The sequence below is a fragment of the Delphinapterus leucas genome, chromosome 11, assembly GCF_059928025.1.
Source record: "Delphinapterus leucas isolate spDelLeu-1000000601 "Yukka" chromosome 11, BTC_Dleu_Yukka2, whole genome shotgun sequence".
In the NCBI taxonomy this organism is placed as follows: domain Eukaryota; kingdom Metazoa; phylum Chordata; class Mammalia; order Artiodactyla; family Monodontidae; genus Delphinapterus; species Delphinapterus leucas.
In genome coordinates, this window is record NC_143139.1 from 7,853,911 (window position 1) to 7,870,751 (window position 16,841).

General features: G+C 36.2%; 1 protein-coding gene across 7 annotated transcripts in view; it reads left to right on the plus strand.

The window, feature by feature from the left end:
* The window catches only part of RIMKLB (ribosomal modification protein rimK like family member B), a 140,974-nt gene extending 127,284 nt beyond the window's left edge, over positions 1-13,690 (plus strand). For 5 of the 7 annotated variants that reach the window (XM_089920266.1, XM_089920267.1, XM_089920268.1 and 2 more), the window contains exons 5-8: positions 372-575; positions 3,378-7,956; positions 10,657-10,819; positions 13,548-13,690. In XM_089920266.1, coding sequence (XP_089776392.1) covers positions 372-575; positions 3,378-3,841 — 668 coding nt within the window. In that variant the 3' untranslated portion in view covers positions 3,842-7,956; positions 10,657-10,819; positions 13,548-13,690. Of the gene's footprint in view, positions 1-371; positions 576-3,377; positions 7,957-10,144; positions 10,820-13,547 lie in introns of all 7 variants that reach the window. The other 2 variants (XM_022577509.3, XM_022577504.3) reach the window with 2 other exon arrangements.
* Positions 13,691-16,841: the final 3,151 nt, after the last annotated feature.

Consider the following 16,841-nt stretch of genomic DNA (forward strand, 5'->3'; position numbering starts at 1 on the left):
CCACCAGGGAAGCCCTATAATCATGTTTTAAAAGCAGACACTTCTGTTGGCATAGAAGTAGTAACATACTGCTACTTTACTATATGCAAACATGGCATCTTAATATTGTGTAATATATAAAACATATGTTTTAACTCAGAAAAATGTTTTGTTGTTAAGTGAGGCTAGTATTATTGGCTAACCTGGAGGAATACAAATCTTAAGAACCCAAATATTTAGTTGGTCTTTATATACATTTTACCATAACGCTGTTACTTTGGTTAGAAAGCGGTTGGTTCTGAAAAAGGAGATTGGGACACAAGAAAATGCAGGTAATGACATCAACTGCTCATAGTTTGTTGACTTAAATTTTTTATTCTTTTCGACCACAGGCAAAGCAGTTTTCTTGGCTCGCGATAAGCACCATTTGGCTGATCTAAGCCATCTTATTCGCCATGAAGCTCCATACCTGTTTCAGAAGTATGTTAAAGAGTCTCATGGAAGGGATGTACGTGTCATTGTCGTGGGAGGCCGTGTGGTTGGCACCATGTTACGCTGTTCAACGGATGGGAGGATGCAAAGCAACTGCTCACTAGGTAAAAGCAATGCAAGTGTCTTTCTAGGATATAAAGTAATACTATTAAAGCTTATTCAGTGAGTATTTGTATATAACTTAGATCTTTTTATTTAATATGTTGAAAAACGTATCTTTCACATGTAAATATGATTCATAGATTTACCACGAATATAATAAAAGTATAGAATTGTTTTTCTAGTAATGAAGTTGGATTTCTCTGAATCATAAATTTGCTTTCACCCAGGCTCAATTTGTACCCCAATTTGCACATGTGTGAAATGTCTAACAAATTCCCTCTTTGGTCATATTATTTCATTTAAGCTGTGTCCTAACCCATTTTACCCGTTGGTCCAAAGAATGTTGCTGATTTTGATTTGCTTAAGTGTATATCTTCTGAGATTTCTTACCGTTGACGCGCCTCAGAGCGTAGTCTGGGTTTTTTCTTCTTCTCTGTGTATTTTACGTTCTTAGTAATCTTACCTAGCTCATGGCTTTAGATGCTATCTGTGTTATTATTTTCAAATTTATCTCTCCAGTTTAGGCTTTCTTCCTGAACTCCAGGCATATGTAAATCACTGCCTCTCGATATCTCCATGTAGATGTCTGTTAGACATTTTAGTCTTAACATGTCCAAAACTGAACTCCTCATCTAACTCCTCCTCCCAATATGTCCCATCCACAGTTTTCTCCTGATTGTTTTTTGGCAACTGTATCTTTCTAGTTTAGACCAAAATCCTTGGAGTCATTCTTGATCTCCTCTCTAGTCTAACCCCTCATATCCAAACTCCTTGAAATCTCTACTCTCAAAATGCATCACCTCTTGTTCCCTCTCTCTTCCCATGAGAGGATTAGAACAGTTTTACTTCCCTTCCTACTCCTCCCTCTTGATTCATTCATTCACTGAACAAATATTTTTGAGTACCTCCTAAGTATCAAGTGCTGTTATAGCAGTATTTTCTATATAGCAGTGAACAAAACAGACACAAATTTCTGCTTCCCTGGGCTTTGTATTCCAGTGTTTTTCTGAAACCATTTAATAGTTTTAGTTCAAGTCTATAATAGAATTTCTTTTATTGTGTGTCTCTTCTGTTTCAAGAATCCTTATGTAGCACTTACTTTATCCATTCCCAGGCAGTCTTTATCTGTTTAGAGTTAATTACACCTGTATTGCAAGAATCACACTACTAGTCACTCTTTACTCCCCATCTGCATCTTCCCATATCTTGAGTTTTCTGTCCTTAGTCATTTGCTGTTATGTTAGTATCTCTTCTTGATTATTTTCCCTGGATGGTGTATGTGAGTGATAGATACCTCATAGCTTGCTGTCTTTCTCAAAGGAGAATGATATATTGGCTGAGATAGGATTCTTAAATTGTGTGCGTCTTGCTTCTGTTCTGCTGCTCTACAGTTTACACTTTTGCAATTGAATGTCCAAATCTACTCTTGATTTTGGGAGGGGGGTAGTTAATTTATATTCTTTGTAAGTTTGTTTTTTGTTTTGTTTTGTTCTCTTATTTTTGGTTGTTTTGTTTTATTTGAAATGCGTAACAGTTTTGTCAGGATATTTTTAGATATGTGTCTCTTCTCAGTCAGTCCAACCTGGATTTTAGTAAGCTGTTTCTATCAGATTCAGTTTTTCTAAGCTTCAGGAAAATTTCTTCTCTCCTTCTGGGGGTTAGGGTTTTTCTGATTCAGTTATCCAAATTTTTTCTCCTTCTTTTGTGACTTCACCTCAGGTTTTTTGTATGTGCTTCAAAATATTTCTTACAGTAGATTTTCCAAGTTATAAGTTAGACTCACAAAAGCAACTCTCCTTCAGTTCCTCTGTTGAAACTTTTAAGTTGGGTAATCATGTTTTTGTGTTAGTTCAGAGAGTCTTTTTGTGCTAAACTTGAATTTGTGCTCTTATTTCTTTCATTCAAGTCATAGCTTGTTATTTGTTATTGTCACGTCACATCAGAGCTCTGCTCTGGTTATTTGGAGCTTTCCAGATGGCCTCAGTACTATGGATGCTGAGAAGCAGTGTCATCTAATTCATTGGCTAGTGTGCCAGTCCCCTCCTTCCTGCACTCCCCTCCCCATACTCTTCCAGCCACAGTGGTAAGGGGGACTCTGGTCATATGTGCATTTACCTTTGGTCTCTTTGGGTCAGGCATACTTACATAGTACTGATGTCAGCTTTCCTCCTGTTGAGCTCCTTAAGCCAAGGTTTTGTCAAAATTCTTTTGCTTTCTAGTCCTTATCTAGTCCTTTCTAGTCTTGAAACTGTCTCCAACTAGTTCTAATTCTTTTCTCTCAGATACCAGCGAAGACTTCACATACACTCCTCCAGCTACCTGAAACCCCAGAATACTTTTGGCTTAGGAACAGCAAAGAGATTAGAATTGGGACTGTGGAGGAAGAAAAGCATGTTCCTAGATTCTGTCCTCTGTCCTTGTTATGCATCTCTATTTTTACAAATCAAAATCTGAAACTGATAAAAACCAATAACAACATTAAGTGGTTTAACTGTATTTATGCAACAGTTCCATGTGATTGCAAGTAAGATAGGCTTCAGTGAAAGTTTAATGTCTTCAGAAAAAAATAGCATATGGAAAAAGTACTAAGTCATGAATTTGTCGAGAGACTGCGTTGGAAGGGGATTCCCTAATGAAAGAATCTTAGACTTCAGAGTCCCAATTTTACACTAGAATAACACTTTTGCTATTCTACTGATTTAGAAGAGAGGTTTAGCCTTAGAGGCTAACTTTAAGGTCAGCTTTAGTTTTACTCCAAAATTTTATCATTTTGGTAACTTCTTATCTTATTTCTCTTTTGCCAGGTGGTGTCGGGATGATGTGCTCATTGAGTGAACAAGGGAAACAGCTAGCTATCCAGGTGTCTAATATCCTGGGAATGGATGTGTGTGGCATTGACCTGTTGACGAAAGACGACGGCTCCTTCTGTGTCTGCGAGGCCAATGCAAATGTAGGTTTCATAGCCTTTGATAAGGCTTGTAATCTAGATGTAGCTGGTATCATAGCGGACTATGCCGCCTCCCTTCTGCCCTCTGGCCGGCTCACCCGGCGTATGTCCCTGCTCTCCGTGGTGTCCACGGCCAGTGAGACTAGTGAGCCGGAGCTGGGTCCCCCAGCCAACACTGCTGTCGACAACATGAGCGCAAGTTCCAGCTCTGTTGACAGCGACCCTGAAACCACGGAGCGAGAGCTGCTCACCAAGCTCCCGGGGGGCCTATTCAACATGAACCAACTGCTAGCCAATGAAATCAAACTCCTGGTGGAGTGAGTCCACCAGTAAATAATTAACCAACAAAACCCTTGTAAAACTTTCTTTTTCTTCTTTCCTTTTTTTCTTTCTTTCTTCTTTTTCTTTTTCTTTTTTTTTTTTTAAACCAACTTGCAATGCTGTTCATGGAAAATGCTCAGAAAGATGAGAGAAAATTGAGTAGGATTAGTTAGGAAGGAAGAATGGGGAGATAGACGAGACCTTTGCTACTAAGATGTTACTGACTTTGATTTACAAATCCTACAGATAGAGAGGCAGAAGAGGTGAGATACAGAAAAATGTCAGGCTCTCGTAGTTTTACATTACTCAGAGAAATGTGTAGGCTCTCAGGCCATGAAGAACATAATTTTTTCATGGTCTCTTGCTTTTGTTTTTGTACAGTTGGTACAAATTTCAGAGTAGTGTAACTTCACATTGTGTTGTAAACCGTGAGGAAGACATCTACCTAAATTACAATTTTTTTATACAAATCTGAAAATTCAGCCTATACACTATTATCTAGGATAGCTTTATGTTCATAGTTACAAAATCTTGAGGAGCTCTGTTATTGACTTTTTCCCCCTTAATTTGGGTGGGAGGGCAACGTGAATGTGACCCAATAAAGATTTTTTTTAATGATAAAGTTGGCATGTTTGCATGATAAAAGGGAAATGAACAGTATTGCAATGTCTGGCACACAAAATAACATTTACTCCATTGTAGATGAAATTGCACTAGTTAAAAATATGTGCATTGACTTGTATTTGTTAGTGTTTTAGCCTTTTTTGAAAGATATATGCTCTGTTAATGTTGCATTTTTTTTTTTAAATACATGCTAGTCTTAACATTCCCTGATCTATGCCTGCATCTTTAACAATGGCCAAAGTGAAGAAAATGCTACCTTTTTTGTTAACAAGACACTGACTTGAAACATGTGCATTTAAAGCCTTTTATTTTTTTCCTTTTTTCTTTTGGTGGTTGGGCATTTAAAGAATAAGGACAAGGAAGAATATTTTTGGGGGGCAAATCAAGGGTCTATAAGTTCCTAAGTATAAAGTTGAAGTGATTTCTAATACCAGCGTTATATATCTGCATTTTTCACATTTTAGGAGGGTGTGTGTGTGCGCGTGCGTGTGTGTGCACGCACGTGCACGCTTGCATGTTTATGTGCTTTGCTTTCTGTTTACACCAACCAATCAAAAAGGAAAGATTCTAGAAAATGGAGCATGATGGGAAACAGTTTTTTACTTTAAAAAAAAAAACAACTGAGTCGTTTTCATAACAGTAATCTACTGGTAGAGGTACTCACCTAAAGACATGAGGAGAATGGCTGCTGCTTAGGCTTTTGTGTATATGTATGTTGTTTGCTTTTTTTCTTTGGTTCTAGACTGTTCAGTGTATGATTTATTCCAGGCTACATGCTTTTCCTCTGCTTCTTGCTGTGCATTTTCTCCTATTACACATAGGTTTTGGGTTGGGGTGGACTGACCGTTTTTGTTTGGGGACTTATTTAGCAGTATTGAGTCTCTTATAGCCCTACTCTGAAGCCTTCAATATTCTACTCTTTATATTACTTTATTTCTGAATTTATAAAAGCCCCCAAACTGCATATAATATGAGCCTTTAAACATGGGTAAAACTATCCCAGTGAATGGTTTGGAAGGTGTGTTAAGAAATGGAGATGCACCAGAGCTCAACGTAATTTTTTTAAGCGGCAAGTTCCATCTCCCTACAATCCTCTGAAGCTTTTTACCCGAGTCCTTTCTTGCCTCTCCAGTGCTTTTTTCCTTCAGATGGACATTAAACATAATTTCTTGGACACTACTAGAGAGACTTCGAGGCAATAAGATCAGTATTAACCAGCTCTAACAGAGGTTTGATCATGCTTACTTGTACAGTTTTTCCCCCATTTTAAAAAAGGAATGTAATAAAACGTGTTTTTTCCATAGAATTAAATAATATTAAAATGGAGTGAAAGGTTGATTGTTGACAAATAGAATAGTACCTCTGATCTGTGCAGTGTCTCATTTCACCTTAGAAAAAGATACATAAGAGGACTTTCTAATTTATTTTAGGATATTCTCATCTCATCTAAAAGAATTTGACTTGTACAGGGTTATTGTGCGACATATTGTGGAATATATAAGTACCTCTGGCTCACTTGGTACTTCTTTTACTAAATGACCATACTTTGGAAGATGCACACTATTCGGGATAGAGAAATAAACAAGGGAGAAGGAATCGCTTCATTAAATCATCATTCATATGTGTGTAGAGACCATCTGGTTGCCATATAGATTATGATACATATACTTTGAATAGTTACATGTCACATGTATATAGATTAGTGAATTTTAAAACACAAATAGAACACCCTGTCTATTTGATGAAAAACTCAAGGTTTCTGTTGGGTGGGATAAGGCACCAGGAAAAATGTAGGTAGCCTTTTAAAAAAATTATCAAATTAGCCAAGTACGTTAGAAGAAATATCTGAGATTATTTCACTGTTAGTTTTACTCACTGCCCATCTTTTGTGCATTCACACTATGTTAAAACATAGCCTTACCAACTATTTCTGGATCGTACACTGAATGGACATCTTAGAGTTTAAAAACATGAATATCCTCTTGAATTCCTTCAAAAAGTAAGGTAAAGAATAAGAGCAAAAAAAAAAAAAAAACAAAACAGAGTAAGAGCAAACCATACTGGAAGAACCCAAATAAAACAGCCCAGATATTTAAGTGAAAGTTAAATATATTTTCATATTGTTGAGTAACTTTAAGATCTTTATTGCTATTATGAGAGGTAAAAATGTGTATTTATCAAATATGTATAGTTGTTATTTTATCATGCAAAAATCTGAATTATTGTAAAAGTATTGTACATTGTTAAAATTGTAATTCTGAATTGTATTTAAAAGTAATTCTTTCTGATATTGTTTTTGTCACCCATGATGAAAAGTGGACTATGTATATATACATAAACACACAAATATGAACTATTCCATTTAAAATTCTTAATAGTTATTTTCTTTTGATTGGTCATTTCTGTTGGCTTTAACTCCACTGAACTTTGAAGTATTTCTGTATATGCTATCAAATAAGAAAATACCCTGGAACATTAGAAAAATCCATCAAGAGACTTGCTTTCATCAAGTGCTTTATCAGACTTTTGAAAAGGTATAGAAGGCGTTGAAAGAAGTAATTGACTTTCAAGATCATCTCTTCTTTTTCTCAAGAAGAAAACAAAGGAAAAAGAAATTCTCTTCATTCAGTGAGTCCCCAGTTTGGGGTCTGGGGCGCTTAGAGACATTGTGAAATCAAATCTTGTGTTACATTTTTCTCCTGGCTCACTCTTTTTGAGAAGGTTTATGGGCTATATGGCTGGTGAGACACGATCCCCTCCTAAGAAAATGTAGGTGCTCAGACAGGTAACCTCTGCTGCTACTGTTTTTATTTGTTTGTTTGTTTGTTTAATTTCTTTTATAATTTGTTTCTGTCGTACTAGGATATTTTTAAATGTAATATATTGCAGGATTTATAACCAGGTTCACTGCTTTCTTTCTTTTTTTTTTTTCTTAAACCAAACAAAACAAAATTTCATTTAAGATACATTTAGGCGCCTTTGAAGCTTGGATTTTGGAATGTTTCAGTAGTGGACAGAAATCTGCTGTTGGAATCTTCTAGTCTTCCAGGTTTAATTTGAAATGTTTTTAGTTTTGTTTTGGATTTTTGTGTGGTATTTTATTTCCTTTATACCAATGCCCTTTTGCCATGCTGTTTTGGGGTGGCTGCCTAACTCTAGTGAAAATTCTTTCTATATTAACGAAAATGTGGTGTTTTAAATTCCTTAATGTTTTGCATTTTTAAAATTGTTTTTAAAGAAATATTCTAACTGCTTGCACTATTACTGTTCTTTGCCAGCCTTTTCAGGAGACAAAAAAACAAAAACAAACAAACAAAAAAATACCCAGAGAAAAAACTTTCCTTCTTCCCCCTTCCTGATGATGAGTGAGAAGTATTGAGAACTTTCGGGGTCAGTGCCCTTCTAAACTCCCCTTCCCCCAATAATGCAGCTGTAGAATGAATGGTAAATGCAGCGGTTTGGATTCAGGCACAGCCCCAGCCTGCTGGCAGGTAATTTGATTCTTTCTCCTTTTCTTCATCACAAGGCTAACTTTACTTTCTTTTTAAAATTTCCTTTCTTTTATGTACTTTGAAGGCACCAATGGGTTTGTAATATAACTTGGATTTCAAAAAACAATGTATAAACATATCTAGCAAATAATTTGGTTATAGAAAAAGTTTTGGGGGTAAAGTTTGAACTGGTTGGGATGAACCCAGGACTTTCTTTGGGGATTTGTTTTAGCCATTTAGATATCTCCATTCCTTGCATATATGTCTATAATTATTTCAGAGTGTGACTTTTTTAGCTTTGTTTTTGTTTTGGGTTTGTATGTTTCTTCCATTGTGCTACTCTGGCTTAAGCTTTTTCAGGGGTTGGTGTTCCGAATACACAGTGAGCTCACAGTATAAAGACATCAATTAGGAGTGGACAGGTATGGAAAACTAGAGTTTTGAAAAGGTAAAATTAGGTTCTAGGTTATATATATGGTAAAAACTCAACATAGCCTTCAGTTGACCTTAGTAGTGCTTCTCTTTCTGTGGCTTCATTATAAAAGTGAAAGGTAATGAGACAAAAGGTAATAGCATTTCAGTTATTTCAGGAGCAGCGTGATTTCAGAGTTAATGATTTTAGCATTTCTGATGCACTAATTCTAACAAAGAGATAGATGTCAGCCATTCGAGATTATCATTAAGTAATGGTTTAAATATTGAAAAGTTATAGGTTTGAACAGATTGGAGGGCATTTCTGAAGCACAAGATCTTGGAGCAGATTAATCAAGCCCATAAAACAAAGTTAATGGCAGGAACAGGAATACAACTTATCCATTTTAATAGCCTTCCTGTTAGTTAATACTACTCTCCTTTCCTGTCTGCCCCAGTCCCCCTACCCTTTTCCTCCTTTTTCCTGTCCTTTCCAAAGTTTTAGCTCTAATATGAGTTATTATCATTATGGGAGATAATCCTCTTTCTGATAGGTAGAATTTCAGTGTCAGTAGTCAGGACCTTTTCAAGATATATTTCTCTTTGGATGCCCTATCCAAGGAGGCTGGAAGTCTAGTAACTCACTAGTTAGGGAATAGGAAATCCTGGCTTGTAATGCTGTTTCTACAGCTGAAGGCATAAAATAAGTCATAAACTTGTTTTGTGCTTCAGTTCACTCACATGAGGTAGGGACAGTCATTCCCCTAAGCATCTTAAGATAAACATATTTATGTCTTGAACTGAAATTTACCAACAAAGGAATCCTGGCTGCACTCCTGCAGTAATTTATGACATATGGAAGGATCTTGTTCTCTTGCTAATGAGAATGGCTAGCATTAGCATGTGTGCACTCTGTGGTTGCATGGGATGTGGAGGATTTATGAACCTCCATTCCGCTGCCCCCCGCACCCCCCAAGATCACTGTCATGTTAAAAATGATCTTGCTTTCAGATTTCACCATATTCAAACTATATTAGATGGTCCTTATATAGTATATATACCTGGCTGCTACTGTGGGGTTTGGGAACATGAGGGGTGGGGTGAATTGTTGTTGTTTTAGGTTTCAGTCAGACAGCCATCCCTGTGCCCCAGTTCCCAGAAGCACAGCAGGCCTCTAGGAGCATCCGTGGGAACGGCGCAGTCCTGACATCACCAACTCTCCTGCTCAGGCTCATCCCATAATCAGAGGTCAAAGGGTGGGGCTTGAGATGGGGGAAGGAATGAGAAAGTAGAAACAATGTCACGGCAGTGCCACTGTTGACTAGCCTTTGGTGCTTATGTCAGTGTTTGTTTTATTTTTTAAGTTCACAAAATAAGTTTTTATTTTGGGGTAAAGGTAGTGGGAGGGTGGAACAAAAGCTATTATTACTAGTTCATCGTTATCACTAGCTCATTCTAGCATATTGTTCTTTAGTAGCGAATAAAGAATAAATTTGAAACTTAGACCTCAATAATAAAGAGACTGGGAATAGAAATGAATCTCAGGATATTAAAAAACAAAACATTTATGTGGTATTAATTTCCAGTTCTACAACCGCTATTACCTTTGTCACTCTCGCTTTTTTGCCCTTAATTCTTTTATGTATGTATACAGTTTGAGGAAATGTGCATTTGTGGTCAGTCCTTTTAAAAGGACCTAATGAAATTACTACTCTTTTGCAAAAAATATACCCATTGCTTATATGGGCATACAAATGCTACCCTATTTTAAATGTAGGTGGCGTATGTGTTCGTGTTTTAATGTATTCAGAGCCATTGGGCAATAAGCAGTCCAGAACATGAAAACTCAAGCAGGTAAAGCGCCTAACACCCTTAGTTTCTAGAATTACTTTTAAAAACTCCTTTATTGCTGCATCTTCCACAAGTCTTTTGGTAGTCTCTGAACTTAAAATTTGGAGGAGTTGACTACCTAGTTAAAATTTTAAGTTATGCATTTATTATTTGTAGGGACAGGTGAAGAAGGAAAGTAACAGAAAAGGAATGGCTCCTTGAGATGGAAGCTGCTGAGTGTCTAAATCTTTCCAGCTCCCCCCTCCTCCAGCTTAGCATGAACATTGATCACACGTGTTTTGATCTTCTGTGATTGGGATTTTTGTTGTTTTAACTTGGAGGGGAGGTTTCGGGGAAACAGGAACTTCATACACATGTGAAAATATGAAATGTTAAGGGATTTTTCTGTTTAATATGAATAGTAAGCAAGAACTTTTTCTATATACTCTTCTGCTGCAGCAGAGAAATAAACTGGTAGGTGGCAGCAGAAGAAAGAATTCTTCAGATTGATGGCTACTGACAGAATCTGCATAGGAGAAGCGATAGAGCATGACATACCACGACAAGCAAAGGGGGCAAAAATGGAAACAGGACTACGATCCCTGATCTTGACTCTTAAATGGTAAGTTAATTTCAAGACTGTGTTTTCAATATGATACCAGTGTCCTGTAAGTCACTGTGGTGTGTAATCATGAATGCCTGTAAATTCTTGACGTAGGATGAATTTGTCCTAACTCTGGGGTACTATCATTCTTTAATTTGGAAAAAAAATGAGCAATATGTAAAATTAGGGATTTCCAGTATATTGATACGTGTGAAACCTTTTTTTTTCCCCCCAGCTTTATTGAGGTATAACTGACAGATAAAATTGTAAGATGATGATTTGATATACATTGTGAAAGAGTTATTATCATATCCAATATGTAGACCTTAATGATGGCAAAAATTATGCTATCTCACAGTAAATGTGAATTTTTAAAAAAAATCTGCAAGATAAATGAAGTATGCATTGTTAATCATTTTGTAAAAATGAAAGTGTCCCCTTTTTAGTGTGAGCACTGGGGGGATAACTACAGAAGTATGTAATTTGACAATATTTTGTGGTAAAAATGACCTTTTCTTCTGGCTGTCTCTTTCCTTTCTAGTCCCATTTCCTTGTCACTGTACCTGCCCATCAGTTCCGTTCTGCATATTCACCTTTCTGTCTTGCTTATCTGTCTCTGCCCTTCTTCTCTTACTGTTTCTTCAGTTGTGCTTCTGCTTTCCTGGTTTGGTATCTCTCTCTTTAGTCATTCAGTCCCTCGGGATTTTATTTTTCCAATGTTGTCATTTTTTGTCTCTGCCCACCTATTCCTCTGTGTGTGTGTGTGTCCCCATTTTCATTTGTGTTCTCTCTGGTAAATAGGTCTGTTTCCTTTCCATGAACAGCTGCCTTCAGACATGGGCATCAGTACCAGTGTTGTGATTTTCTACATTTTAGAATTTGATGAGGCTGAATAAAAGAAATGAAGTGATATTTTGAAGTCCCTAGATTTAAAGACTGTAATTTTCCATTCTTTTAATAAGTTGCAGATCAGTTTATTCACTCAACTACTTGTTTTACTATAGTATCTGTAATAACAGATTCAACTGCTGGCCTACAGAGGCCTACCATAGAAGTTTAGAATTTTTAAAGTGGAAAGCTTAGAGGTAGTATACTACAATCTTGGATTTACTGGTAAAGAAACTAACGTTCAGAGAAGTTAGTAACTAAGATTACAGAGCCAGGACTACATCTGAAGTGTCCTAACTGCCAATATGGTGCTCTTTGCATTATGTGGCGTGCATTCTTCAAAATCTGCTGTAGTACTGAATAAGTGAAGTGCTCTGCAATGAGACCGCTGTGAATTAGAAAGAAAGTTGTCACTGTTTGGGCTTGTGGTTAGGATACTAAGGCAAGCTGTGGGCAGCCATTTTAGGTGGTTTGTACATAGAATTAATGAGTACATCATTTACAGGGTTTGAGAATAAAAAAGTGTCCCTTGTTAAGAGAAGATGCAAAGAGGTTCTTTGCAATTTCTGGTCAAGAGAGAAGAGAAGTGGATCTCTTAGATCTATTATACCACTAATCCTCTACCTCTCCTCTGGCCTACCTTTATTTCTGTTCTGGATAATGAATCAATCTGCAACAAAGGTGAAACGTTATATTCTGAATTTTTTTTTTCTGACAGGTTAGCAAGGGGAAGTAGATAGTTAAATGGACTTACTGTGTATACTTGGAATAAAGGATTTATCGTAACATGAAGCTAGAGTAACTGATATTATTGTTTAAATACATGGTGAATTCTGTTTTTTTTTTTAATAGTATAAAAAGAAGTCACCTTCTATTAAAAAGTTGTTTAATGCTAAATACAGTTTTACATATATTAGTATGGAACACAAGAATACATGCCTTAGTTAATATGGTTAGAATTTCTAAACTTCTAAAAAGAGTTTTGTCACAAATTTTGGTTATTATATGGAGATGTCAGTGCTTTAGAACTGAAAGAAGCTTGAATCTTAATCTGAACCAAAATTTATTGCTCATTATATAATTTATTGAAAATGTAGTCTTGAGCACTAGAGTAAGAACATTTAAGTTTAGTTTTGTTTGTTCAGGCATTTTGCTATAATAACTTTCTGTGATGTTTTAGAAAAAATGTTCTTACCTCAATTTTTTCCTCTTGGTGCTAACATAAAACACAATTGTCTATATTGTAGGGTTTTCAAGGAGTAATATTGCTGACACATCTTTTGTATGATTGTATTTTTTAATATGAAATTCAGTGTCTAAAATTGGGTTGATTTTTGTAAAATATAAATTATCTCTATAGTACAGTTTAAATCAGTCACTAGGAAAGTATGCTTACATGGATGTCTTACTGAAATAAGTCTCACAAAACTCCAGTGATGAAGACCAAAGTTTTGGCTTTTATGTTGGCAGCATCTTGAAAAAGTAGATAAAATAATGGACCTATAAATTGAATTGTTGATTCTAGAGAGAAGAAATTTCAGGAAATAAGAATAGTTTCTCCTGAAGAAGAATCAAGCAAATCTGGGAAGTAAGGTTGCTCTTTTAAACCTGTTACAGGTTTAAGCCTTTAATTTTTAATGAATGATATACCTTAGTATACCTTTGTCAGCTGAGATCACCAAGATGAAATGTGGTAATTACAAAAAGGGTTATGATTCTTTTTGGCAGTCTAGACATTTTGTATTTTTTTATTGTCACATTAGTTAATTTTCTTATTTTCCTTTTCTTTTTTCTCATCCTAATTATAAAGACTGTTTAAAACTGTGATTTAAGTGAGCTCTGTGTGTTTCCCCCCTAGGTTCTTTTGATCTCACAGAATGGATGAAGACAGTATGTTTTTTCAAATGGAGGATAGAAGTACACAGAACAAGGAAGCAATAGCTCTAACCTGTTTAATTCAATATGCTTTCTAAAATAAAAACACCAGAACTGGAAATGAAATAGCATGGAGTATGGTTTGTTCTTTTGTCAGTTATTTCTGCTCACTCCATTTTGTATGGGTTCACTTCAGTCTGCATATCTAGACTTGATGTCTAGCTCCACATGTGTCATTCTCTTTTTTTTCTTCACTTTTTGCAAGATGAAACTCCTTGGTTCTTGACAGACTGATCTCTCTATAAAATATTCTGATATGATTACTCCTTTTGGCACAAAGATAGGCACTAAAATGTGCATTTGGATTTTCTCCTGCCCCTTTCATCTCAGTTTATCTGTCCATGCTGAATAATTATTGCTGTGTTTTTATCTCTGAAGAAATGCAGCCTTTTTTCTGTTTCACTCTGACAAGGCTCTAGCACACACTTGTCATAGCATTGCTCACTACATTTTAATCTTGTGACTGGAGCCCATGTCTGACCTACTTTATTTGAACTGTAGGGGATCTAATAATATACATGTGTATACAGAGGCAGCCCTAGTACTTTTGACAAAATAGGCTTTGTAAGCTTTGACAGCATGGGCTTTGTAAGCAGATACTGATACAAATTCTGATTTCATTACTTACAGTTTAAATGGTCTTTGGACAGGTCACCTTCTGCAAGCCATAAAGGAGTGTTTGTAAAAAAATGGAAAGAACCGTACCTACTTTGCTAGTCTAATGTGTAAGTATTAGCTAAGCTATAATACATGTATAATTCTTAGCACATAGTTGAGCATTTAATAAATACTGTCTTTTAATTCTGTAAATTTTGATTTTTGAAATCTTATTCAAGACATACCAAATCTTTTTTCATCTCAGAATGGAAGTCTGTAAGGTTTTCTTTCTTGATTTTCTTTTTTTAAAAAATTATTTTATTCATTTATTTTTGGTACGTTGGTTCTTTGTTGCTACGCGGGCTTTCACGCGGGTGAGCGGGGGCTACTCTTCATTGCGGTGCTCAGGCTTCTCATTGTGGTGACTTCTTGTTGTGGAGCACAGCCTCTAGGTGCACAGGCTTCAGTAGTTGTGGCACTCGGGCTCAGTAGTTGTGTCTCGCGGGCTGTAGAGTGCAGGCTCAGTAGTTGTGGCGCACAGGCTTAGTTGCTCTGCGGCATGTGGGATCTTCCCGGACCAGGGATCAAACCTGGGTCCCCTGCATTGGCAGGTGGATTCTTAACCATTGTGCCACCGGGGAAGTCCATGATTTCCTTTCAGTTTTCTTATTTAAGCTCCTTTTAAACTCTTTTGGTTGGATCATTTTATGTGTGAGTGTGTGTGTGTGTGTGTGTGTGTATGTGTGTGTGAGATTTCTCCTAATATAGACGGATTATTCCTCATTCCCACATTTCATTGGCTGAGGAATTTTATATTTATTTAAAAAACCTTTTATCCCATTTTTTTCCAGGTTTTTCCCCCCTGTCAGCTCATAACATATTCTTTTCTTGCTCCTAAACCGAGAGAATTAAGTAAGGAAAATGCATACCATGTGCCATAAGGAATAGTTTAGGATAGTATGACTTGTTTTCCCAAAAATGATTTGAGGAGACTTAATATAAATGTATTAAAACAAACAGAAGATTGGGATGAAACCAAAATACAGAAAAGAATAAGGTGAAAAGAAGGGTTAAAATGCATATGCATGCTATCAGATCCTGTACATTTGCTCTGATAGAGGTGGACAGAATTGACAAAGAGTTGAATAAAGTTAGAAAATTCATGGTAACCTTAAGATAGAAGCAGATATATTGTACAGGAATAGCAATGTTCCCTGATCATGAGATGTCCCGCAGTGCAAATCAATATGACACTAAAATTTAGTCCACTAAAGTCAGTCCAGTAAGAAGTCTTTTTGATGGTCTGAGCTGATCCTGTGATGAAATTTTCTCGAAGTGTCCTTAGAACCACCTATATCATGATCACATGGATTATTTGTTAGGTTCCAGGGTCCTAAACCTGAATTTTTGGGTTGCCAGGAGTCTGCTTTTTGACAAACTCCTCAAGTGACTTATTCATAATAATGTTTGAGAATCACTGCCCTAAATCTTTTGTCAGTGACGGTGACTTTAAGAAACACTGCTCTTTGGAACCAGGGATTTTACTCTCTGAAAGGACAAATTCTAAGTATTTTAGGCTTTGCCGTCCACATACAGTCTCTTGCTTAAAAAAAAAATAACCCTTTAAAACTGTAAAACCATTCTTAGCTCAGTTTGTACAAAACAGATTGATCCTTACTCTAGAGGAATGGGTGGATTGAATATACCTTAGGCAATGATCCGTGAATTTTACTTCTCTAAATTGAGGCTTTGTTAGCAGTAGAGTTTGAGGTTATTTGCTGTGATAGGAAAACAGATGTATTGAAATTCTTTGTAATGAACCAAGAATGGTGCTTTGGTAGTTATGAAAGGTGGAAAAGTTGATATTCTCGTTAAAGTTAGCCGTAAGTAGAAATATCAGGACAGAAGGGTGTACGTTTCTAAAAATGTTAAGACACCGAATCCTTCAAAATTTTTCAGACTTAAAAGCTTAGTAAATAAGGACTTCAGTACTACAAACAGATGGCCTTAGTGGGTGGTTTAATTTTTTAGTTCTGTACTCAGCTACTAATTACACAGGAAGAATCCTTTAAAGGTGAGGGCTTCGTGAAACAGGCTTCTAGAGGTTGCCTGAGTACTCAGCTATTCCATGATCTCTAAAATGGTACATGGTATAAATTTGAGAGATTAAGCCATTGAAATCTGTGTTACTGAACGTTGTGTAGAGTCAAGAGATGTGGACGGTTTGGGATAATCTCCCCCTCTTGTTTAGTGATTGTTGTAATTTTAAAAGTTTATTGTTAGAGCTGGAGGCTGTTTGCTTCAGGTTTTCTTTTTTCCCAGCCTAATTGAGATATAATTGGCAAATCACATTGTATTAAAGTGTATAACAATGATTTGATGTGTGTAAGTATTCTAAGATATTTACCACAAGTTTAACATCCATCACCTCACATAGTTATAATTTTTTTTCTTGTAATAAGAACTTTTAACATCTACTCTCTTAGTAAATTTCAAATATACAATACAGTATTGTTAAGTATAGTCACCATGTTGTACGTTACATCCCCAGGACTTTTTCATCTTACAACTGGAGGTTTATACCTTTTGACCACTTTCACCCATTTCCCCCCAACCCCCA